The sequence below is a fragment of the Balaenoptera physalus genome, assembly GCF_965194825.1.
Source record: "Balaenoptera physalus genome assembly, chromosome: 16".
In the NCBI taxonomy this organism is placed as follows: domain Eukaryota; kingdom Metazoa; phylum Chordata; class Mammalia; order Artiodactyla; family Balaenopteridae; genus Balaenoptera; species Balaenoptera physalus.
This window is the reverse complement of record NC_138898.1, coordinates 88,267,147-88,291,044: the sequence shown is the minus strand read 5'-3', so window position 1 is coordinate 88,291,044 and position 23,898 is coordinate 88,267,147. Positions and strand designations below refer to the sequence as shown.

The 23,898-nt window shown below is 44.3% G+C and overlaps 1 protein-coding gene, 2 long non-coding RNA genes and 1 pseudogene across 4 annotated transcripts; 3 read left to right on the top strand and 1 right to left on the bottom strand.

Moving 5' to 3' along the window:
- The first annotated feature begins 796 nt into the window (after positions 1 to 796).
- On the top strand, positions 797 to 17,985 carry KDELR2 (KDEL endoplasmic reticulum protein retention receptor 2). Its single transcript, XM_082429995.1, has 5 exons — positions 797 to 1,020; positions 9,999 to 10,099; positions 13,291 to 13,449; positions 14,542 to 14,794; positions 15,910 to 17,985. The coding sequence occupies exons 1-5, from the start codon at positions 930 to 932 to the stop codon at positions 15,942 to 15,944; spliced, it is 639 nt and encodes a 212-aa protein (XP_082286121.1). The 5' UTR covers positions 797 to 929; the 3' UTR covers positions 15,945 to 17,985.
- Positions 2,236 to 4,761, top strand: LOC309645216. The gene is made up of 2 exons (XR_014254791.1): positions 2,236 to 2,335; positions 3,614 to 4,761. It is a non-coding gene; the product is annotated as an uncharacterized lncRNA (long non-coding RNA).
- Positions 17,201 to 23,884, bottom strand: LOC309645213. Its single transcript, XR_014254787.1, has 2 exons — positions 23,786 to 23,884; positions 17,201 to 19,107 (listed from the first exon to the last, which is right to left on the bottom strand). It is a non-coding gene; the product is annotated as an uncharacterized lncRNA (long non-coding RNA).
- LOC309645210 (DNA-directed RNA polymerases I and III subunit RPAC2 pseudogene) lies at positions 19,114 to 23,763 on the top strand (annotated as a pseudogene). The gene has a single exon. The product of its transcript is annotated as a DNA-directed RNA polymerases I and III subunit RPAC2 pseudogene (transcript).
- Positions 23,885 to 23,898: the final 14 nt, after the last annotated feature.

Sequence of the window (23,898 nt, the reverse complement as noted above, 5' to 3'; positions counted from 1 at the left end):
AAATTACACTTTCAGCGATTCCGCACCCGTGTTAAATGCTCTGATATTTGCATTCAAAACTGACATGGCTCTATATAAAGACAAACGGTAAAATTCATGATCATAGTTTAACATTTTCTTTTTTCTTTACTTAGAATGACACGAAATAGAGAACAGGAAGCAAGTCGATAGAGACTGCAAAATAAAGGGAAAAGGTTTATATTTTAGAACCTTTAGCAGCAGTTTTTTTTTCCCTGCTTTTGAACAATCAGGGAACCCACGTTTTCATTTTGCACTGGGCCCCGCAAATTGTGCAGCGTATCCTGTTTGTCAGCTTCGTTCCGTTAGTAATTTCTTGTGATTTATTTTCACATCCTACAGAAATATTCGTTTTCTACCTAATTTTGCACACTCTTTGTCAAAGAGAGTCCCCAGAATGGTAAAATCTTCAGGTCCCCGCATAAGCCGCACCCTCCCGACACCCCAATATCCACCTTATCTTGAGTGATGCAATCACATTAATTTTTTCCCCCCTCATACTTTTTCATACAGTAAACCTATAGAGCTCTTAAGATCAGTGGGAGGGGAAAAAAATCCCCCACAAGAGAGTGTCATTTCAGAAATTAAAGGAAATCGCTGGCACCCGAGGGGAAGCCGGAAACCCGGCAGGGGGAAGTTCGCAAGCAGTCAGGGTCCTGGGGAGAGGGCCCCTGGAGCCTGCCCTCGCTCCCGGCCTGCTCCCGGAGCGTCCCCTTTAAGGGGCGGGGCAGGGGCGGGGCCTGGCGGCTGCCCGCTCTCCCAAGCTGCCCCGCGCGCGCGCCGGCAGTTCGGCCACGTCCCTGGCCACGTCGCGCCCGCTCTCGCCATCTTCGCAGCTTCCTGTCTGTGGCCGCCGCCGCTGCGCTGCCTGAGCCGCGGAGCCTGGGGCCGCCGCGCAGACCGCCGCCGCCATGAACATCTTCCGGCTGACCGGGGACCTGTCCCACTTGGCGGCCATCGTCATCCTGCTGCTGAAGATCTGGAAGACGCGCTCCTGCGCCGGTAAGCGGCGGGCGAGGCCCGGGAGAGGCTCGGGCGTGGGGCCGGGTCTCTGGGAGGACCAGGCGACCTCGGCTGCCCCACGGCCCGCGGGCCTGCGCCGGCCCGACACACCCCCTCGGCCGGCCTGGCGGGCGGCGGGGCCCGGGGGGAGCCTGCGGCCCCTCGGGGTGGAAGCTCAGGCCGGGGCGAGGTGTCGCGGCGCTGGGCCCAGCTCTGCACTTGGTCGGCTCGCGAACTTGAGCCGTCGGGGAGGGGGAGGCGCCAACTGGACAGCGCGGGGCCTTGTTCTGTCTGAAAAGTTTGGGTGGGGGGCCGGGGGTCCGGCAGGCGCGGCCTCCGCCCGCGGCTTTAGTGGGCGCTTCTCCGAGCGCCTGTGCTGGGGGTCCCGAGGTGCGGGGAGCCCGCGAATCAATGGGACGCGCGGGAGGAGGATGGGCAGGACGGCGGCGGCTCGGCCTGACGTGGCAGACTACCCAGCCCGGTAGGTGGGGCTGGTGCGGGGAGAGGTCACCCTGCTCCCCACCCTACCCCTTCGAGGACTGGCCTTTAGGTTAGGGTGTCCGGGCAGGCCTGTCCCTGTTTTGAATGCAAACCCCCTGTCCTGTGGGTTTCACCCCAGCTCTCGGGTCCAGGATCATGCCTCCCACGGGAGGGGGTATGGGTTGGGCTCTAAGCGAATTTCTTGGGGCAGTTAATGCTGCTTTGAGGGACGATCTAGTTTGTCAAACTCCGAGTGCCTCCATCTAATAATGGGTTCTCTTCAACCTGCGGCGCGGCGCCGGGTACCGCCGAGGTCTAGCGTGGTCTCCTGTAATTCCTCACTCCACGTCACCAGTGAGTTGGCGGTTCGCTCCTCGGGAGTACACATTTCATGCTCACACTGCTGGGAGGCAGTGAGACAAATCTTTCCCGGCCAGTAGTTGCGGGGGTTTGCATTTCACTAACCCTAAAAGCTTAAGAATGACGAATTTTAAATGATTTTTTTAAAATTACGGCGTCTTCCTTAAACATATTTTTGATGCCATGCCCTCAGTATAATAACGTTTGATGAATTAAAGAGCTTAATTTTTGCAGAGACAGTAAAAGATAGGGTCCCAAAGGACCTGGGTGGCAGAGATTCCATTTACCTGACTGATTTCTAAATATTTTCACCTGTCAAGGAACACCGCATTTTTGGCTGCTGTCTTCAGGCCTCACCTATCTCCCAGGAACATAGCTGAAATCCAGGAAGTAAGCAAAACCAAAAAAGACCTTTGAGCAATCAAAGTGGATGTTGCAAAGTCCATGTACTGAAGCTGGTGTGTTTGGCTTGGAGGTGATCTCTTAATTTGTGTGTAGTTCTGAGAGGTTCAGTTGTATGATTTCCAATGACAGCAAAGTAATTTCAGTGATTGTGATAGCTGACATTTAAGGGCTTGCTATGTATTAAGTAGTGAGCTAAGTACCTTATATGGCTTATCCCACGTAGTCCTTGAAATAACCTTATGAGGTGAGTGCTGTTGCCCCCATTCCGTGGACCAGGGAACTGAGGCTCAGGGAGGTGAGAAAATTAGTGCCAGGGTTGGAACACAGGTGATCAGTAACTCACAGTTAAGGATTTGAATAAATATCTATTTGGCCTGAATAATTTTGTTTTAAATTATTCAAAATTATTCAGGTGAGTAGTTTAGGTCATTTTCTGTTGCACTCAGGAAATGTTATTTTTTATCCCTGCTTTATCGAGCTGTAATTGACATATAACATTATATTAGTTTTAGGTGTACAACATAAAAATTTGATATGTGTATTGTGAAATGATTACCACAGTAAGTTTAGTTAACACCCATCACCACACATAGCTACATTTTTTTTTTTCTTGTGATGAGAACTTTTAAGATCTACTCTCTCATTTTGCCCATCCCCCCACCAGAAAATGTTACTGTTAATCTTTGTTTTTGCTCCAAAATCTTTGTATGCATCTCTTTATCCTTCATATGTTCCTCAGAATCCCCTCCTCTGTCAAGTCATTAAATGTTGAAGCACGCGATCTCCTAAATGTGTATCTAAACTAAGATGTTGGGGAGAAGTTAGTGCAATGCTGAATATAGAATTCTTAAGGGAACCTTGAGTAATAGCAGAAAATAAGGAGGTTTGCTATTTTGTTTGTTTTTAAATATTCATTTAGAACATTTTTAAATGTTCTCATTTGGGAGATTTAGGAGCATTTAGGAAAATATAAAATACTTCAGCCAAAATAATAAGGAAGGTAAATAGGTGAGTTAAGTTTGTGTGCGTTTGCCCAGTATTCCAATAGTTATTAAACTATCCTCTTTATCAGACTTAGGATCATTTTAGTTCTTATATGTGAGATTTCCTGGCCTTGTAAAAATCAAAATCACCAAGATCATTTATTCAGAATTAAATTCTGAATTTGACTAGCTGCCTTGTTTTTCCATCCTAATTTAAAGTTGTTTAGAGACTTTTGAAAGAGTAAGAATTTGATATGAGTTTCTCAACTAAAATACGAGATGTGTACATTCAGGTTGTGTTTCTCACTTTGAAAATACTGGTATTGGGGTTCATTTTAGGATTTTGGCATTTGTTTTGAACACAGCTGCAGCTGGGACTTCCCTGGTGGCGCAGTGGTTAAGAATCCGCCTGCCGATGCAGGGGACACAGGTTCGAGCCCTGGTCTGGGAAGATCCCACATGCTGCAGAGCAACTAAGCCCGTGCGCCGCAACTACTGAGCCTGTGCTCTAGAGCCTGCGTGCCACAACTACTGAGCCCGTGCACCACAACTACTGAGCCCATGTGCCATAACTACTGAAGCCCGCACACCTAGAGCCTGTGCTCCACAACAAGAGAAGCCACTGCAGTGAGAAGCCTGCGCACCGCAACGAAGAGTAGCTCCCACTTGCCGCAACTAGAGAAAACCCGTGTGCAGCAACGAAGACCCAACACAGCCATAAATAAATAAACAAATAAACAAACAAATAAATAAATAAAAACATAGCTGCAGCTATAGAACCACAGGGCTTTTTCTCCTTAGGGTAAGGATGAGACAGGTGAGTGAGGAAGATTCTGTTTTCTTGAACAAGTGCCTTAAAGGACCTATTTTAAAGTGAGGGCAGGGGAGTTGATCTTGGTTGAGTTTGAACTGGCATTCTCTGGCGTCCGCCGTTGTCGTGACAGAGGGGCACCCAAATGAAGTGTGAGTTCCTCATCTTCCTGAACTATGACTGCAGCTGGAGCCGCAGCATGCTCAGGTTGTCACTTTGTTGTCTTCACCACTGACCTGGGTAGTGTTGGGAGAGCAAGCCTTGGTTTGTAGGTGAAGGAGTTCCCATCTACATTTTCCTGTAGGCTGATAGTTATTATCAATACTGTATCTCTTGTGCTTAAAGTACTAGTGGAGTTCTTCTGAGCTCCAAGGCTCCCAGCCATCCTCCCCTTCCCTCCTCCACCTATTGCTTAGATTGTTGTTAGCTGTTGTCATGTAAGTTGCAAACTTTTCGTTCTCCTGAAGATGACAGTAATGTACAGTGTCCCTGCATTTCTTGTAATTGGACAGTTTATATATATATATGTGTGTGTGTGTGTGTGTGTGTATATATTTATATGTATATTTGCCTTTATATTTTGAATTTATTAAGAGATAGTTTTTTTGCAATGAATGTATCTAATTTACAAAAAGCAGCCATTTTCTTGGCTCTTAAATGTGTTGAAGTTTTAGGTTTTAATATATTTCATCTTAAATTGTCTTAAGTGGTATGCAGTGTCTGGTATTTTGATTGACTGATTTTTGTAGTTGCTTTTCCAGATGTGGGGAGTTTTTTCCCCTCTTTTTTTGTTTTTTTTTTGTTTATTGAAGTGTGGTTGGTTTACGGTGTTGTGTTAGTTTCAGGTGTACAGCAAAGTGATTCAGATAAATATATATATGTGTGTGTATGTGTATATATATATATATTCTTTTTAAGAATCTTTTCCCTTATAGATTATTACAAGATATTGAGTATAGTTCCCTGGGCTATACAGTATGTCCTTGTGACAGTTTATATTTTTGAAGTACATGGAAAAGACCTCCTCTTTTATTGTCACTGAGAACTTCAGGAAGCCTTTGCCTCACAGTGCCAGCTCCCTCTTGGTAGCAGCTGTCACCTTTGTTCTTTTGAGTGGCAGCCTCGTGAGTAATCATTGCTCTCACTTACTGACCACCCACCATGTGCAAGGCACCGGGGACACCGTCCAGAGCAGCAGCTTGTTGCTGTCAAAGTTTCTACTCTCAAGAAAGCTGCAATTTAGTTGACATAATAAGACATATATAAAAAGATAAAAACACAGGGTATCAAACCATATAGGCAGTAAATCCTATGGATGTGAAGTGGCAAGAAAGACCCTAGGGAAGGCTCCCTTAATTTCCCAACAAGGAGGGATAAGACCTCTATGAGGAAAAGTATGAAACTTTGCTGATGGACATAGAAGGTGACCTTGAATGTATGTTCATACCAGTGTCCTGGATAGGACCAGGCAGGCTGGTGAGGAAGCGAGATAATTTGTCTCCCAAATTAACTTACTAATTCAGAATATCATCAAAGTTAAAAGATAATAAACTGAGAGAAATAATCTGCAATATATCTAAGTGACAAAAGGTTAATATCCATAATAAAATACTCCTACAAATTAAAAAAACCAACCTGATAGATAAATGGGCAATGTTGGCAGTTCACAGAAGAATAACAGAAGGACAGTTAAACATGAAAGAATGCCTTGCCTCACTAGTAGTTAGGAACTTGGATATTAAAATAGCAGTGCATGCCATCATTTGCCGCCAGGTGGGAAAAAGTCAGAGGTTTACAAGATCTAATGTAGGCAAGGGTGTGAAGTAAGGTGTATTCTCATCTGGTGTTAAGGAATATGTAAATTGGCACAGCCTATGTAGAGGAAATTTGACAGTATTTCAAAACAAAGTGTTTATTTTATCCCAGCATTTCTAGGGAATTTGAACTACAGAAATTGTCATATATGTGAACAAACTATATATAGGTATAAAGATGTTTGTTGTACATAAATAAATACAAAACACTGTTTATAGATACAAAGATGTTCATGCAGTATTTATAAGAACAAAAATTGTACACAACCCAAATGTCCATTAGTGGAAGGGTCACACAGATGTCGGTAGCTGCACACTGTGGAGCACTGTGCAGCCATTAAAAAGAATGAGCTAGAAGTATTAACAGGAGAAGGTATATCTGAAACACTGAGTTAACAGAGCAAATTGTAAAGCAAGAGATTGTATGGCCCCATTTTAAGGGGCAAACGTGTGGGTACACACATACAGAAAGCGGCTTTAACAAAAAGCCTGGAACGTTGCACTTAAAATGGAGGTGGGAGGGGTGTTAAAAAGGTCCTTTTGATTTTTATTCCATGTATGTTAATCCAGTTGGTATTTTTAATAAAATAGCATGGATTTCTCTGAAAACAAGAAAAGATGGCAAAGCGATACATAGTAATAGCTGTCATTTACTGAGCATTTGCAGCGTGGCAGGTATAGTCAAAAACACTTTTTCCAGTAGTCCCACAATTTGGCGTAATTTGTCCCCATTTGACAGATGCAGAAAGTGAGGTTTAGGGGGGCCAAGAATGTAATGGGCCCTGGCTTACCTGGTGCATTCAAGGGCTGAGCTTGAACCCAAACCTTCTGGCTCCAAAGCCTTTCTTTCCCCAAGTCCCAAGAGCTGTGTTATGCGTCAGGTGCTGAGTGTTGGGCTGCTGGTTCCAGGGTAAGTTGATGGCCTTTAGGAGAGCATCTGGATCCTTTGAGACAGTGGGTCAGAGCATGGTGCCTGGGGCCCTTGCTGAATGCTGCCATGCAGGTTAGCCCGGTGGTCTGACCTACAGTGCTTGGTTGCATCCCAGCTGTTGCCAGGACAAAAATAATTCATTGAATGCTTTTCTGTTTGGCTGAGGGCTTTGTTCTATAAACAGTGGGAATTTGAGAAGTGCGGCTTTTAACCAGCTTAATTTAAAGTAACATACAGTGGAGTATTTATTAAACTTAACTTGGCCTAGTGGGAAAAGACAGGAATGGTGTTAAGTTTAATGACTGGTTTCCATTTTACAAGCTATACTCCTTACTCTGGATATTTGGTGCATTTGGTACTGGGATGGCTGTTAGAGAAGCATTTAGAGTGAGCGTTCTTGAGAGCTTGTTACCGATAGCCTTCGCATGCTTTGGTCTCAACCCAGAAACTGACCGTGGGAGCCCCTCTGGCTTATAGCAAGTATTCCCCCTGGAAGGAGATTCCTGCCCCTGCCTGATCTGCCTTCAGCTGGGATCCCTGCCCTCCTGGGGAGACGGAACGGTTTTTCTGTTTTAAAGGGAAAAGCTGCTACCTGCTAGTCAGGATCCCAGGCCAGGAAGAATGGGGTGAAACTGTGTAAGCGCATCCGGTTTGCAGCATGGCAGTTCCTGCGTGGTTCTGCACCACGGGACAAGCTGCAGGCCACTCGCCGCCTGTCCCCTGCTCCTCTGCCCCGCCCTCTGGCTGGCAGTAAATTAGGGCAGAGCCCAGAGCATGTCGCCTATTTACAGTCATAGAGACACAGTATGACTTAGAAACTGTTTGGAAGTGTTATCCCAAAATACCATAAAATGAGAGTTCACCCCCATGACATGAAAACAAAATAAATTACATTTTCTTTTTTCCATTTGTTCATTCAGCAAGTATTTTCTGGGCCCTGCTGTGCGTCAGGCCCAGTGCTCAGCACAGAGAACACAAAGTGGAGTCAGGCATGGCCCCGGCCGTCGGAGGTCTCTGTGTGTGGTGGGGGTTTGGGGGAGAGGGAGACAGGCAACCAGGTAACCACAGTGTGTGTGTGTTTTTGTTTTTTTGTTTTTAAGTTATTTATTTATTTATTTATGGCTGTGTTGGGTCTTTGTTTCTGTGCGAGGGCTTTCTCTAGTCGTGGCAAGCAGGGGCCACTCCTCATTGCGGTGCGTGGGCCTCTCACTATCGCGGCCTCTCTTGTTGCGGAGCACAGGCTCCAGATGCGCAGGCTCAGTAATTGTGGCTCACGGGCCCAGTTGCTCCGCGGCATGTGGGATCTTCCCAGACCAGGGCTCGAACCCATGTCCCCTGCATTGGCAGGCAGATTCTCAACCACTGCGCCACCAGGGAAGCCCTCACAGTGTGTTTTATAAGCACTGTAGCAGGAGCTAGGGCAGCAGCTGGCATGAAGTAGTTCCCAGTGTACACTTGCTGAATGAATAAACAGCAGTGAGGGAGGGTGTCTTCAAAGACGACTTCCCAGAGGAAGTGATGTGAATTGGGTCGCAAAGGCGAGTGGTAAAAGCAATATGATAGTCCCTCATGTTTAGTATAGGAATGCTGAAAATGAGGACAAATTTAAAATTTGCCTGGCTTCCAAAGTTCCATTAGAATAAACCCTTTACAACAAAATTTGCACATGTGTATTCCATAATTTTTTATTTAAAATATTGGAAAGAACCATTTAGAAAATGAACTGGAAATTTCTCACTGAAGGCTTCAGCAGTCACCAAACGTGAACTGCGTGCTCCCTGTCCTTTTTCCCCCATCTTGTCTTCTCTCTCCCATGTTCTCTATGTCAATGGCAGCCTCATTGTTTCTCCTTTGGAACACTGATCTTTGATAAGAAAAAAAAGTTCCCTGTTACTGGAGAAAAGACTAGAAGGGGCAGGCTGACTATCTGTATCTCCACCTTTGACCCTTGAAATTGGTTACTACTGATGGATCCAGAAGGATAGAGTCAACTTTTTCTTTGGTTTCTGTTTAGGTATTTTTGTGAATAGGTTGGAACTGCAGTTATGCATACGTAGAAAGGAACATTTTTAGATCCAGGCTTTTCGCTTCAACAGGCTATAAAATTGTTTTGTAAAGTAGTGCTGTTTGTAAAATATCATTTAGAACAATGTGATTTTCACATTCTGGAAGAATATTGCTAATGATTTGGGTACAGTGACATTTCTGCTAAATACTAACTTGCTTAAACGTCTAATGGTGTGAAGTTTGCAATGTAGGTGAGGTTGGGCCGGTTCTGACACCTAATAAGACTCAGTTTCCTTAATGAATTCGCTCTTTCTCCAACTCTGAAACCCACAGTTCACAGTCATGTTGTCACACAAATATTTGGCCAAATCCAGATGTCGGGTACACGGCACCTGACCTACTAGACGTCCCCGGCTGTGTCTCCGTGTGCCACATCGGTGCTCCGGAGGGGGGTGGCAACTGGAGGGAGAAGCAGTTTCAAAATGTTAAAACAATAAAAGACTGCTGCTTTGGAAGACGAGCAGGTTCCCACCCTCTTGTTGCCATAGCATCCAGGAGCATTTTTATGTGAGTCTGAGATTGGTTGTGTGATTCATCTAAGAGAACTTTTTTTTTAAGCTTTTAACCTGTCCAAGTAAATGCTTCCCTCACAAAAGAAGTCACCTTGGGAGGCCAGTCCAGGAGGATTACTGCTCAAACTCTGCCCTGAAGCGGTGTCCCCCACATGGTTCCTTAATCCAGGTAGATTGCAGCTCCATCCTCGAAAGATTTGTCACCATGAGATATTGTTTTAAAATGGAAGGATGCTAAAGGTAACAGACAAGTTACAACACTAAGTAACAGCAGGGTTTTTGAAATAAATTTCTTCCTGCTTAGAGATATTTGAGGTGTTTTATGTTCCTTTAAACAATGCACATCCTGGTATATTGGAGCTGGCATAATTAACTCACTTTCCTATGGTCACCCATCATAGTAAGACAGAAAAGTTGTTAGAACCTTCCCAAACGATTATGTTCAAGAATGTTAAGGGAAAGAAAAACTGAAACTGCTGTCATTTATTTAGAGTCATCCTGACCATCAGCCTTGACCCCTGGTGTCCCACTTTCCTGCGTTTCCTGCACGGTGTTGTCTACAAGAATCATAAAGCTCTTGGAGGCATTTCTAATGCTTTCCTTTTGTTTCTTTAGGTATTTCTGGGAAAAGCCAGCTTCTGTTTGCACTGGTCTTCACAACTCGTTACCTGGATCTTTTTACTTCATTTATTTCATTATATAATACGTCTATGAAGGTATGGTGTGGCATCCAATGGAATGTATTTTATCCATAATTCACAGACCTCTGGAAACTGTTAAATTTATGTCACCTGTGCACTTAATTAAACATCTTCAAGAATAATGTCTAAATATGCGGTTCTTGACGTAAGCACTTTTAGACCACCTAGTGCATATAACTAGGAATAGTTACCATTAAGCATAATTTTTCTATATCAAAGCAGTATCTATTTAATGAAAGTGCTTCACACTTAGAGATTTCTTAGTCTTAAGTTCCTCAACTATGATAAACTTCTAAAGCTCTTGAAAACCTTATAAGAAAGAGGGGTGACTATTATGTTTTCAAGCAGTGGGAAATTATAGACTCCCTGGGAAACCCAGCAAGTTGGTTCAGAACAAAAGCCGGGGCTCCTCGCCACACAGCCTTGTCCTGCTGCTCTGTGAGGGCCTGGGTCCGCCATCTGGGTGTTACTTTCACTGTGCTTAAGCAACTCTGCACCATAATTTACTTAATATGGATTTTAAACCTTTTAACTTGTCCTGAGTATTAGTATCCATGACACCTTTGGTGTCATATATCCCGCATGAAAACAAATGTATAACTCTCAAAATACAAAATGTTTGTATACCACCTAGCCTCTTGTGTGCCACTGGTGGTACGTGCTCCACGCTTCGGCCAGCCCCAGTTCTTTCCCACAGGCACTGACCTCACACTTGGTGAGGACCGCCAGGGCGCAGTGAGGGCGGGGCAGACGGCAAGCAGCACTCGGTCTGGCAGCGGAGAGCAGACAGTCATAGCAGTACTAAGTGGATGACTGCGGTTTGTGATTGGTGCCATGAAGGAGAAGTATGGGGCTCTCAGCACGTGTAAAGGATGTCTGGTTTCATTCGTTCATTCTTCAAATGCTTAACCGCACCTGCGTGCTGGGCACTGCGGTAGGCACTTGGTTATCGGTACCCAGGGAAGCAACGTTTAAGCTAAAGCCATGGGTATGGTATTTAAAGCAACTCCCCCCAACACTTTGTGTTCAAAAGCATTTTTATAAGCACAGGTCAAAGTAGACAAACCAATATTTGAGCCTGTGGTCTTTACTAAGAAGCAAATTTGAGTTACCTGGAATCATTCCATTCTTTATTACTAAGTGATGGGAGGGAGCCTCATTATCAGGAAATAATTAGCTTCCTTAAAAATGGCTAGGTCCGGGAATTCCCGGCAGTCCAGTGGCTAGCACTCTGCGCTTTCACCGCCGAACTGCCAGGGGCCCGGGTTCGATCCCTGCTGGGGGACTAAGGTCCCACAAGCGGCATGGCGCTGCCCAAAACAGAAAGCCTAGGTCTTTGCTTGCTGTGCAGGCGAGTTAAAACTGTAGATACTGGAAGTGTATAAGTGAGAGTCCCCTTCCCCCAGGACGCCTAGCTTTCAGAGGAATTCTTACTTGCTTAATTGTTGCTTCCAAACATAATGTCTTGAAAATCAGGGCAGTGAGAGACAAGTTTTATGTGCTCATAGCTTTTTACTTTAAATGCCAAGCACTGGTGAGAGGAGACAAGCAGCTGCTTTTCCCAGTGGCTGCTAAGCCTTTATGGGTGCAGTCTGGGCTGACTGCAGGAGTGGGGCTGGGGAGGGACCCCCGGCCACCGTGTGCCTTCACAGGATGTTCTGCGTGTGGGGGGACCCTCTGTACATAGATGTGTGTGTATTTTGTTTATACATGTGGATTATATGTTATTTTATTCATATACATATATGCATATATTTTCATGTGGAGAAAACTCCTCTAACGGTATAAGATATTGATCTTCCTTGACTTTGCAGTGGGGAGGGGAGTGTGTGGGTTACTTCTTGGTGTATGGGTATGATCAACAATTTTAATACTGATATTGTGTTGACTATTTATTTGCAAATATAACTTCATGATAAGATGCCAGGGACAGTTTAGGTCTTTGTTTTGTTTTGTTTTTAAGCGTATGTGGACTGAATGGTTGCTCCCATTTTCCTCTGAAGTTGTTTTGCCCAAATGTTTTCCTAATCAGGTTTCACAAGTTGCCTTTCCTGGAGAGAAGTAGCACCAGGCCACGCGGCTGACATCCTGGTTGTCTATGTTTATAGGCTGGAATTGCCATTTGCTTCTTGAGCCTAAAATTCTGCAGTCTGAAAATTGGTGTAATTTCAGAATATCAGACTTCTCCTTGGGTTCAGATGAATATATAGTGTTTTACCTTTTGAATGTGAAAGGTGAACATGTAGGCAGCAGTGTTTTACAAATTACCACTTAGTTTTGGTTTTGCTTTTGTTATGTTACCAGGCAAAATTTCATAGCAACAATATATAAGTTAAAACCATCATTGCAAAGTTTAACATGAGTTACACTGTTTATCTTATCTTTAGAAAAAGCACTAGCTCAGAAATATCTTCATGCTGTAAGGAAGTGCCTTGGTTTTGAACTGCATTACACTTCCCGTTCACTTTTTTTCTAAAGCTACTATCTAATAGTTTAAAATGAGATTAAAAATACATTCTTTGCAGTCTCTTATGTAAAGTTAAACTTAACACTTAACATATGATCCGGCAATCCCACTCCTAGGTATTTACCCAAGAGAAATGAAAACTTACATTCACACAAAAGCCTGTACACAAATGTTCACAGCAGCTCTACCCACCATCCCCCAAGCTGGGAACAGCCCACCTGTCCTTTAACTGCTGGGTGGATGAACAGCTGTGGCACCCAGACATGGGCTGTTGCTTTGAAATATGGGGGGACCAGTTCTTAATACACACGACAACACATTTGGATCTCAAATCGTTATGCTAACTGAAAGAAGCTGATCTTAAAGTTGACATATGGTTATGATTCTATTTATGGAATAGAATTCTAGAAAAGGCGAAAACTGCAGGGACCAAGAACACATCAGTGATTGCCAGAGGTTAGGCTGGGGGAAAGGCTTGACTCTGCAGGGGCAGCATGAGGGAATTTGGGGTGGCGGAGGTGTTAGGACTGGTCTGTGTCTTGATTGTGGTTGTGGTTATATGACTTATAGAACTGTATATCCCAAAAAAGTATATATTTTAAATTAAAAAAAAAATGTATATATATATACACACATATATGTGTGTGTGTGTGTGTATACATATGGATGATGTAAACAGCCAAGAGAGTTTGAACAATTTTAAGATATTGATGACCCAGTATTTTTTTTTTCTTTGTAGCTTATCTACATTGCCTGCTCCTATGCCACGGTGTACCTGATCTACATGAAATTTAAGGCAACCTACGATGGAAATCATGATACTTTCCGAGTGGAGTTTCTGGTGGTCCCTGTGGGAGGCCTCTCGTTTCTAGTCAATCATGATTTCTCTCCTCTTGAGGTTAGTTAAGAGGCTATTTAGTAGTCCTGTCTGGTTCCCTAGGGAAATAGACCCTTTTGCAGATAATGGGATTCTGTTTTGGTTTGGGTTTGGGGGGGGGCGGGGCGGTGGGTTGGCAGACATACATGGTTTGGTGTAAATAAATCGTGGGCAGGAATTACGCACCCAGGTTAGACACTGCTTTGGGTGTCTCTGACTCTCCTTTAGAATATAAACTTGGCTTCTGTGATTCCAAGTGCAGTGCGCTGCCTGTCCGAGTGTCTGAAGCACACGGTCTTCTCCCCACTCCCACTCTTCGTGTGCGGGCTTCGCTCGTTGATGCCGTCTGCGAATCACCTAAGCAGCAGTGCTTCAGTCCTCGTCTTTAGGAAGCTCAGTCTGCATGGTGCCCCAGTGCTCCTAAGCGCTCCGTCCACCCCTGAGCGTCCTGGGGTTGATTCAGTCACCGCACTGATGGTGGTCATCTGATGGTGCAGGGAGCTCCTGGGTTTTGAGACACTCCAGGGACTACTCACAAGTCCTCCTTTCGTCAGCGTGAATAAAGTGCTGTGTTGGGCAGAGAGTTTGCATGATTACGACTCTGACTTGTTACCCCTTTGATTTAACCATGCTAAAAAAGCCTGAAGGATAAGAAAAATAGTGAGACGATTTAAATATTGTCTGGAAAGGAGACCCAGTTGGTGAGGAAAAACAGCAGTGAGGGAGCGGAAGGACCCAGTCATCAGTCTCGTCAGCCCTGGCAGAAAGCAGAAATTAGGGACCCTAGATTCAGAGTGGGATAAGCTGATGCAGGAGAAACAGCATATATGTAGAGTCCCAGAAAATTGAAGAATGCAACGCTGGAGAGACAGGGTGATGAAAGTCCAAAGAGGCAGAGGTGTCCGGGTTATCCAGCTTGTCACTGGGAGTGTCCATGCCTTTTATTTGTGGCTGAAGTTTCTGTGATTTATTAAATTGCAGAGCTACTCTGTCCTGGGCTCTGATGCCAGACTCCCCACTCTGTTTGTGCTACTTCGCAGTAAAGCAAGAGTGTTTCCTGTGAACTCATGGCGGGCACTGGATGCTGACCAAAGCATGCTGTTTCTCTTACAGATTTTGTGGACCTTCTCCATTTACCTTGAGTCAGTGGCTATCCTACCACAGCTCTTCATGATCAGCAAGACCGGGGAGGCCGAGACCATCACCACCCACTACCTGTTCTTCCTGGGCCTCTATCGTGCTTTGTATCTTGTCAACTGGATCTGGCGCTTCTACTTTGAGGGCTTCTTTGACCTCATCGCTGTGGTGGCCGGCGTTGTCCAGACCATCCTATACTGCGACTTCTTCTACTTGTACATTACAAAAGGTACATTAGGCTGCGTCCTGCCAGCTTTGTTCTACGGCCGTGTGTTCTTCTAGGGGCTCCCTTGCCTAGCATGCTCCTAAGCCAGAAAGCAGAACTGGCTTCAGAAAAACATTTTAATGACTGTCAAGTTAAATTCTGGGTCAGGGTTTTCAGTCTTTTTTTTTTTTCTTTTTCTGTAACTTTATTGTTTTCTACAATGGCACGTTTTCATTGTAAAATCAGTCAGAACTAATAATTCTGAAAACAATCACCCAGAATCCTACCACTCAGAGATAATCATTGTTAATACTTCAGTAAGTGTAATGATTTAATGATACATGATTTCAACTAAACATGTTATTCTATAATCTCTTTTTCCCAGACGTCTACATAATTTTTAATAGCAATAGAGTATTATGTGGATTACTATAATTTACTTACTCAGCCCCCTGTTCATGGGTGTTTGGGCTTAAAAATCCAGTGCTTAAATCAGCATCCTTGTATGTGTATATTTTTGTATTTGTATGAATAGAGGACATGTGAACGTCACAAAAATCTGATGAAAGCCATGGTCCTTGCTGAGAAAAAAATGCACAGTTAGACATATTCACACAAATGTATGCGTATAGTTTTAGGGAATTCAGGAGCTTCTGAAACCCAACCACAGATCCCAGGCTAAGAATCCTGGCTATACAATAAAATTCCTAATGGTGGAATTGCTGGGTAAGGGAGGGCATACATAAGGGCATATGTATCTTATCTCCTTTTTTAACATCCAAAATATCATAACAGTTGTATTTCAGTACATGTTAATTAGGGAAGAAAGTCATGATAAAAAAAAGCTGCTATGAATTCAGTGACAATTTCAATTGAATTACTATTTTCAAATTCAATTGCTGTGGCATCCAGATACATGGAGAAAATTCCAGTCTGTGTGTGCATGACATTTTTATAGTTCAGAGGGCTTTGTTTATTGACACCAAAATCAGATGCCTGTTGGTTGTCAGAAGCTTATTTCCTTGTACCTTACTATGTAGTATCTTGTATGACAGACTTCTGGGAATGGGAAGGAGGAAACTGTAAGCTTGTCAGGATCAGTAACCTTTTGTTTTTTCTCCCTCTCTTGAAAATTCTAGTACTCAAGGGAAAGAAGCTCAGTCTGCCAGCGTAAGTGCCAAAGACCATGACCAGCATCTGTCCTTCAGGGTGCTCGGACAGAATTCTTATCACAGCAAAGGCACAAGATGCTTCATATGGAAAATCAGAAACTTAACTCTTTTGTTGCAGATAGTCATCTATGGCTCTGTAAGAACCCAGAGGGAAAGAACCAGAAGGTTTCTGTTCAATGCATCTTGCCTTATCTTTTTTTATTACTATGTACAAAGATTTTTTTACACAAAGAAACTTAATGCTGTATTAATAAAGTCAGTGTGTAGCTTCAATTGGGGTAGTTGCAAAAGTGAAGATTTTGTGAGGAATAAGTGCAAACTTTTTTTTAAATTCTTTGAAATTGTTGATTCTTTGTGTCTGCAATGAAATCGTACTCCTTGACAGTTGGTAGATTATATATTCCTCCATCTATCAAACTTGCATTCCACTATATTTATTTTTTTGCCAAAAGATGAGTTACCTTTGTTTGAAATCTGAGACACTGTGTCCAGTTTGGTACATCTGTTCAAATCACTTCCCACCTGATGTGGAAATCCTTCCTTGGACGTCACAACACTACATTTAAGGCTGGTAAGGGTGACTTGCAAGTCTTAAGGTTTTCATTACCAAAATTTTAAGATTCTGAATGTCGATGGAGTCTCATTTAAGAGTCACCAAAGGTGCCTGCCCTCCTCCCCTGCTAAGAAGTGTCAGTTTGAGACTGTCCCAAGGCTGTCAAAGAACTCGGTGGGCAGGGGCTGTGGGCTGCCTGCCGTCTGAGCGTGAGGTGCAAGAAGCATTTGTGATTATTTTGGATCTAGGACTCCTCTGGGAAATGGAACACAAGTAGTTACCTATCACTTTAATTTATAGTTGCAAAAGATTACTACAACCATGTCTATGCTCAGATTCAACCGATTTTTGATATCACTTCTGGATAGCAAAATGATTTACTTTTTTTTTTTAACTGGCAGCACCAATTGCCATTCCTTTTACTCTTACTTTTTTTTGTTTTTTGTTTTCTTTTTACTGAGCTCTTGCATGATTTATCTTGTGTTACCATCCTAAATAAACATTTTACTAAGCATAGAATAAATTGTCTTTTTTCTGAATTAGGCTTTTGGAACATCCTATGTCAGGATGGGTTTTTTTGTTTTTCGATTGGCAACAAAAGCTCTACATAGGGCTGCAAACATTTGTTCTGCACTTAATAATCTAAAACCCTCTGTATTTTTTAGAAAATTTGGAATTTTCCTCCTGATTTTGCCATTGTATTGGTTTGCTGTGTTTTTTTTGATTTATGCAAAAGCATTTGACTTTGTTTTTATGTGATGCACCATAAATGTTAAAGTGTTGAATACTAACAGTGCTTACTACAAGAAGGATGTAGTCTCGCTTGCTGCATTAAAATATCTTGTGGAGGAAGGGAGCTGGATGGGTTTTACTTTTATCTAGTGTGTCTCGTAACATCTTTCTAAATAAGCAGTGTAACTGCATCGTTTAACCTCCTGTCTGTCTCTCTCTCATTCCCACCCCCCGACCCCCCGACCCCCCGCATGTCTTTGCTTTTGTGTATCAGAGTTTCTTTCTTTCTGGTATCCTAGTTTTGTTTCTGTTTTCATCCTCCTTGGAAGATTCTGACAGTGTGGAGGAAGGGTGGGAAATCGTGTCCTAAGTGGAGCAGACTCCTTGCTGCCCAAGCTGGGGATGGGTGGGGGGGTCTCACACTTGTTTTTGTGCATGTAAATCAAACACAGGCTGGGATCATTCGCTGGAGAGCACAATGCATAGAGCGAGGATCTGGGACTTCAGCACGCCACCTGGTTCATGAAGTGTCAGTGCCTCCTTCAGTCGTTCTGCCCACGTAACTGTAAAGCTGGCCAAGATGCTGCCGCCATCTTGTGGCCCAACAGGATGACATCTTAACAGGTGCCTTAGGGGAGCGCAGGACTGGGCAGCACCCCTGCACACGCTGGAAACAAAGGCATTGTCTGACGCACCTCACGAAGCACTGTTTCAGAATTACTCTCACTTCCCGAATAAAGGTTATCAGGTAATTCATACTTTTTATTGAGCTGTTTTATTTGTGTGAATTTTTTTTTAATGTAAACATACAGAGAAATAAAGCAAAGTTAACAAATTTGCCCACTAAGTAACTCTGAAAAGCCGCTGGCTGTTGGCTGCTTACAGACACAAATCCATTCCTTGTCCAGTTCAATCACAGGGTTTGAAGAACGTTTCCCAGGGAGTTCCCTGGCGGTCCAGTGGTTAGGACTCAGTGCTTCACTTGTGGTGGCCTGGGTTCAGTCCCTGGCTGGGGAACCAAGATCCTGAAAGCTGCTCAGCATGGCCAAAAACAAGAAGAAGAAGAAGAGGAAGGTTTCCTGCTTCCTTATGTAGTCTGGTCAAAGAGAGAAATGGCTGGAGAAAAAAAAGTTGCAGGTGGAAGGCCTTGCTAGGGAAGATCCAGCCCAGCCTTTCCAAAGATACCAGTTGGTTGGACAGTTTCCTGGAAAGATCAAGCAAAGATTCCATTTCAGTAGAAATCGTAAGTGATTTGTGGGAACGCTAGGAAAAGCACAGGCTTTGGGGTCAGACTTGTGTTGAGTCTTGGCTCCCCACACTCTAGCTCTGACCTTGGATTTAACGTGAGCCTTGTTCCCGCTCAGTTACCAGCAGAGACTCCTGCCACAGGATTTCTGTGAGGTGTAGATGAGCCCATGTCCTGAAGCTCACAACACAGCTTGGGGTACATCAAGTGCTCAGGACCTCAGGGGCCCTCTTTCCCCTCCCCTTCTTTGTGCTTAACTTGGGACAGCTGCCTTGAAAGCTGGCTGGAACCAGTTCAGCCAGAGTTCCTTTGACCCATTTGACGACTTTAGTAGTTTTGCCCTTGTTAGAGAGCTTGCATCTTCAGAAACTGACTCCCAGGTACCTTGCAAAACTTGCTGTCAGTGAGGTCTGATGAGGGCTGATTGGATTGGGGGCTCCATGTGGGTTTTTCTCCTGTGTGCTTCACCATCTAGTGGCTGAATGTAGAATCTCCAAGGACCCTGCACTCTGCCCAGTAACCACCGCCCCCTCCCCTGCCAACTGATCTGGGTTAGCCTTTGCAGTGTGGAGTCTTGTGCAGGTGCTGGCCGGGGCATTCTCTTCCAGTTCTGAAACAATTCCCTCTTTTGTCCCTGCAATTTAAAAGCAAGTTGCAGCATAATATAGCACTAGTCCTTTTAAACAATGACAAGGATACTTTTTTATACTACCAGAACATAATACTCCAGATTTCCGACCTAGGGAGACCTTGGGTGCTTAAAAAGTGAGTCTTCAGGCAAACACTATATACTGACTCCATTACCAAAACGGAATGGAAACACAGAACCTATTTACTCATAAGTTTTCTAAGACAATAAATAGTTCTGTAATAGGAAAACTGGTGTGCCCTAAAACTAAGTGATGTGTTTACTTCAAGTTCTGAGAACTGAAGATCTCAGGACTTTAAAGAATGCTCAGAGAAACTATCCAACTGACGGAAAGATCACCCGGCTGAAACCCCCCATCCCAACCCCCATCTGACACAGACAATAGCAGCAAACATTAAATCCAAGGATATTAATCCTATTCAGAACATAGGGATTTACTCAAAGAAAATCCAGTCCTAAAGGGAGAAATAGAGGAAGATGTGAATCAGTTTGAAACACAGAATAAAGATTAGTTTCTTCAAGTTAATATGAAGATAAAATGAAATGCCAAGAAATCGCTGAAGAATACCTGCTGTTATTTGCAACTACATAGTGAAATTAACCTGAAAGAACAAGCAGGGAAGGATATCAAAGATCTCCCCCCACCACCACCACCAAATTCAAGATGAAGCAAATATGGCAGGATGTTATCCCTTGTTAAATCGGATGGTGGGTCCTTAGGTATCAGACATCTCTGTATTTGAAAATTTTCATCATTTAGTAGTCAACGATGGGTCATTCACCTTTTCAAGAGCTATGCTTTGACTTGGATATCTCATTTTGGAAGTAAAGTTATTTTTTTATTTTTTTAAACTTTTAAACTAGCCATTTTTAATAGAAAATTGAAAAAAACCTGTGTAAAATAAGGGGCTGTCTATGCTTTGTATGACATACCCACATGATGGCACAATATATTGTCTTAAAATAGCTCCAATTCAGGACTTCCCTGGTGGCACAGTGGATAAGACTCCACACTCCCAATGCAGGGGGCCTGGGTTCGATCCCTGGTCAGGGAACTAGATCCCACGTGCGTGCCGCAACTAAGAGTTCACATGCCACAACTAAGGAGCCCACGTGCCGCAACTGAGGAGCCTGCCTTCCGCAACTAAGACCTGGTGCAACCAAATAAAACAAATATTAAAAAATAAATAAATAAAATACAATAGCTCTGGGACTTCCCTGGTGGCACAGTGGTTAAGAATCCGCCTGCCAGCCTGTGCTCAGCAACAGGAGAGGCTGTGACAGTGAGAGGCCCCTGCTCGTCGCAACTAGAGAAAGCCCTTGCCTAGAAACGAAGACCCAACACAGCCAAAAATAAATATAAATAAATAAATAAATTTATTTTTTTTTAAAAATGTAGGTTTCTTTTCTGCTAAAAAAAAAAAAAAAAGAATCCGCCTGCCAATGCAGGGGACACGGGTTCAAGCCCTGGTCCGGGAAGATCCCACATGCTGCGGAGCAACTAAGCTCGTGCACCACAACTACTGAAGCCTGCACGCCTAGAGCCCATGCTCTGCAACAAGAGAAGCCACCGCAATGAGAAGCCCACGCACCGCAACGAAGAGTAGCCCCCGCTCACCGCAGCTAGAGAAAAGCCCGCAGACAACAACGAAGACCCAACGCAGCCAAAAATAAAATATAAATAAATAAATTTACAAAAAAAATACAATAGCTCTAATTCAATCAATGGAATACTGTTACATGGAAATGGCAGAATATACCTGCAGTGATTAGAACTATACAAAATACAGGGAATTCCCTGGCGGCGAAGTGGTTAAGAATCCACCTGCCAATGCAGGGGACACGGGTTCGAGCCTTGGTCCAGGAAGATCCCACGTGCCACAGAGCAACTAAGCCCGTGCGCCACAACTACTGAGCCCGCGCTCTAGAGCCCACGAGCCACAACTACTGAGCCTGCGTGCCGCAAATACTTTTTTAAAATTAATTAATTTAAAAAAAGAGTAAACAAATTTTTCTAAGGTAAATGTATTTTTTGTTTTTTTAATTTTTGGCTGCGTTGGGTCTTCGTTGCTGTGTGCGGGCTTTCTCTAGTTGCAGCGAGAGGGGGCTACTCTTCGTTGCAGTGCATGGGCTTCTCATTGCAGTGGCTTCTCTTGTGGCAGAGCATGGGCTCTAGGCTTGTGGGCTTCAGTAGTTGCAGCACGCGGGCTCAGTAGTTGTGGCACATGGCCTCGGTAGTTGTGGCTCATGGGCTCTAGAGAGCAGGCCCAGTAGTTGTGGCGCACGGGCTTAGTTGCTCCGCAGCATGTGGGATCTTCCCAGCCCAGGACTCGAACCCGTGTTCCCTACATTGGCGGGCGGATTCTTAACCACTGGGCCACAAGGGAAGCCTTGGTTACTATCTTTTTGAAGCTATATAGTTTCATGGTTTGTTGTTAACATTTGTAACATTAAGTTCACAGTATCTCCTTTACCTTTACTAACAAAAGTTTATGTGGAAGCATTATCTTATTGCTAAACCTGACAAATCCTGTCTTCAAAAGGAAACTGTTACATTTAAGAAAATATGTGTCAGTCCTTCCTTCCTTCCTGCTGCGCCTGCAGGCTTAAGAGGTATGTGGCAGAAACTCTGGCCCTCCAGCACCACCTGAGGATCCCAGAACCCACCTCCGCCATGGAAGAGGACCAGGAGCTGGAGAGAAAAATATCTGGATTGAAGACCCCAATGGCTGAAGACGAGAGGAAGACAGCCCTGGAAATGGTCCAGGCACCTGGGACAGATAGACACTGTGTGACATTTGTATTGCATGAGGAGGACCATACACTAGGAAATTCTCTTTGTTACATGATCATGAAGAACCCGGAAGTGGAATTTTGTGGTTACACTACAACCCATCCTTCAGAGAGCAAAATTAATTTGCACATACAGACTCGAGGTACCCTTCCAGCTGTTGAGCCCTTTCAGAGAGTCCTGACTGAGCTCATGAATAGACATCTGCCAACATGTGCTTGACACGTTTGAAGCCAGCATAAAGGAATATAAGGATCAAAAAGCCAGCAGAAATGAAGCCACATTCTAGTCCCGTATGCACTATACAGGGAGGACTGACCTCTAGAATATTCTATTCATGTTCTTGCAAAACCCAGAAGTAAACGTTTGTGGTTACAACATGACCTGTCCTGCAGAAAGGCTTCCTTCTAGCTCTTAACCCATTTCTGCTGTTGGAGTCCCTGCAAGAAACTGTATTCTTCTAATAAATTTCCTCTTTTCTTTAAACTGGAAAAAAAAAAATGTATGTGATCACAGGCACAATGTTCTAACTTCTGAATCACCCTTTTTCACCTTAATTGCTACTCTTCCTCCAGAGCTCATTTTAATATCTTCTTCAGGGAAGTCTTCCCTGACCTCTCTGATTAAGTCACTTCTGGCCACACCAAGTGCCCAATAAATATTTATTTTATGAATGATTGAATGATTCTCTTTTTCTATAAAAATCTCATAACTTCCTTGTTTACAATTCCCTGTATCATTTTCACAACCGTCAATACAGTTTCATTATTATTTTTAACTATGAAATTCTGCCCTTTGGAAGACCCCTGAAGGTTCTTCAGACTTGGAAAAATTTGACATTTAATGTTTGTTTGTTCATTAATGAAGTATTTAGTAAGTGCATTTAATGTGCTCTATTATGTGCATTGCAGTGAACAAGATGGACAAGGTTTCCAAGCTCAGGCAACTTACACACTCAAGGTGGGAGGAGAGAGGTAACACGTGTGATACAATGTCAGGGAGTGATTAAGTGCTGTGAAGGAAACTAAAGCTGGGCAAAGGAACGGGAACCGATGGGTGGGCTGTTTTAGATAAAGTGGCCAGGGAAGGCTCTTGAGGCAGTGACGCTGGAGCTGAGGGCTGAATGAAGTGAGAGAGTGACAGGGAAATACCTGCAGGAGGAGCGTCCCTGGCAGAGGACACGGAGACTTTGAAAACCTTGGGGCAAGAAAAAGCTTGATGTATTTCAGGGGAAAAAAAAGTGGCAGGCAGTGGAGTGAAGGAGGGAGAAAGTAGTAACCCTAACCCGGGAAGGCAGATAATCACGCATTTACAGACTTGTGCTGTGTGACTACCAGGGAAAAGCTTCTCTAAGGGTTTGGAGTGCAGCCTTGCAAGATCCTAAGCTGATGGGCCTGGTTTGACGGTTCAACAAGGTCACCCCAGCTGCTGTAGGGAGAATGCACCGTAGGTGGGGTGGCAGAGTGGGGGAGAGCAGTGGGAAGACAGGGTTAGGTACATGATGAAGAGGGCTCGGGCCAGGGTGGAGGGGAGTGGAGGGGCTGAGAACTGGTCAGAACCTATGACCTGCTCGGGAGGAAGGAAGGCAGATCAGGCTATTCCCCACTCCCCAGCACAAAGCTGCCGTGTGGCTTCAGGCCCTGAACCAGGGAATGGTCCTAAAGAGGCACTCCTGACCCCAGGATAGGGCGGGGCTGGTGGCAACTTCGTCACAGGCTTGTAGCCCCACAGACCTGGGTATGAACTCCAGATCCGCCACTGACTGCTGGGGGTCTCTGGGCTAGCTAACCCTTCGGGTCAGGAAGAGTCCTTATCTACAAAAAGAAAATAGCAGAACAGTCTTCACACCTGCGAAGACCCTAGGAGACCCACCTGTGTCTTCCGGGTCAGCGCATCTGCGCAGGCGCAGAGGCCCAGCGGCCGCTGCGTGGGGCCCAGTGCGCGTGCGCCGGTCTCGGTCTCTCACTCTCTCTCCCCACCCCCGC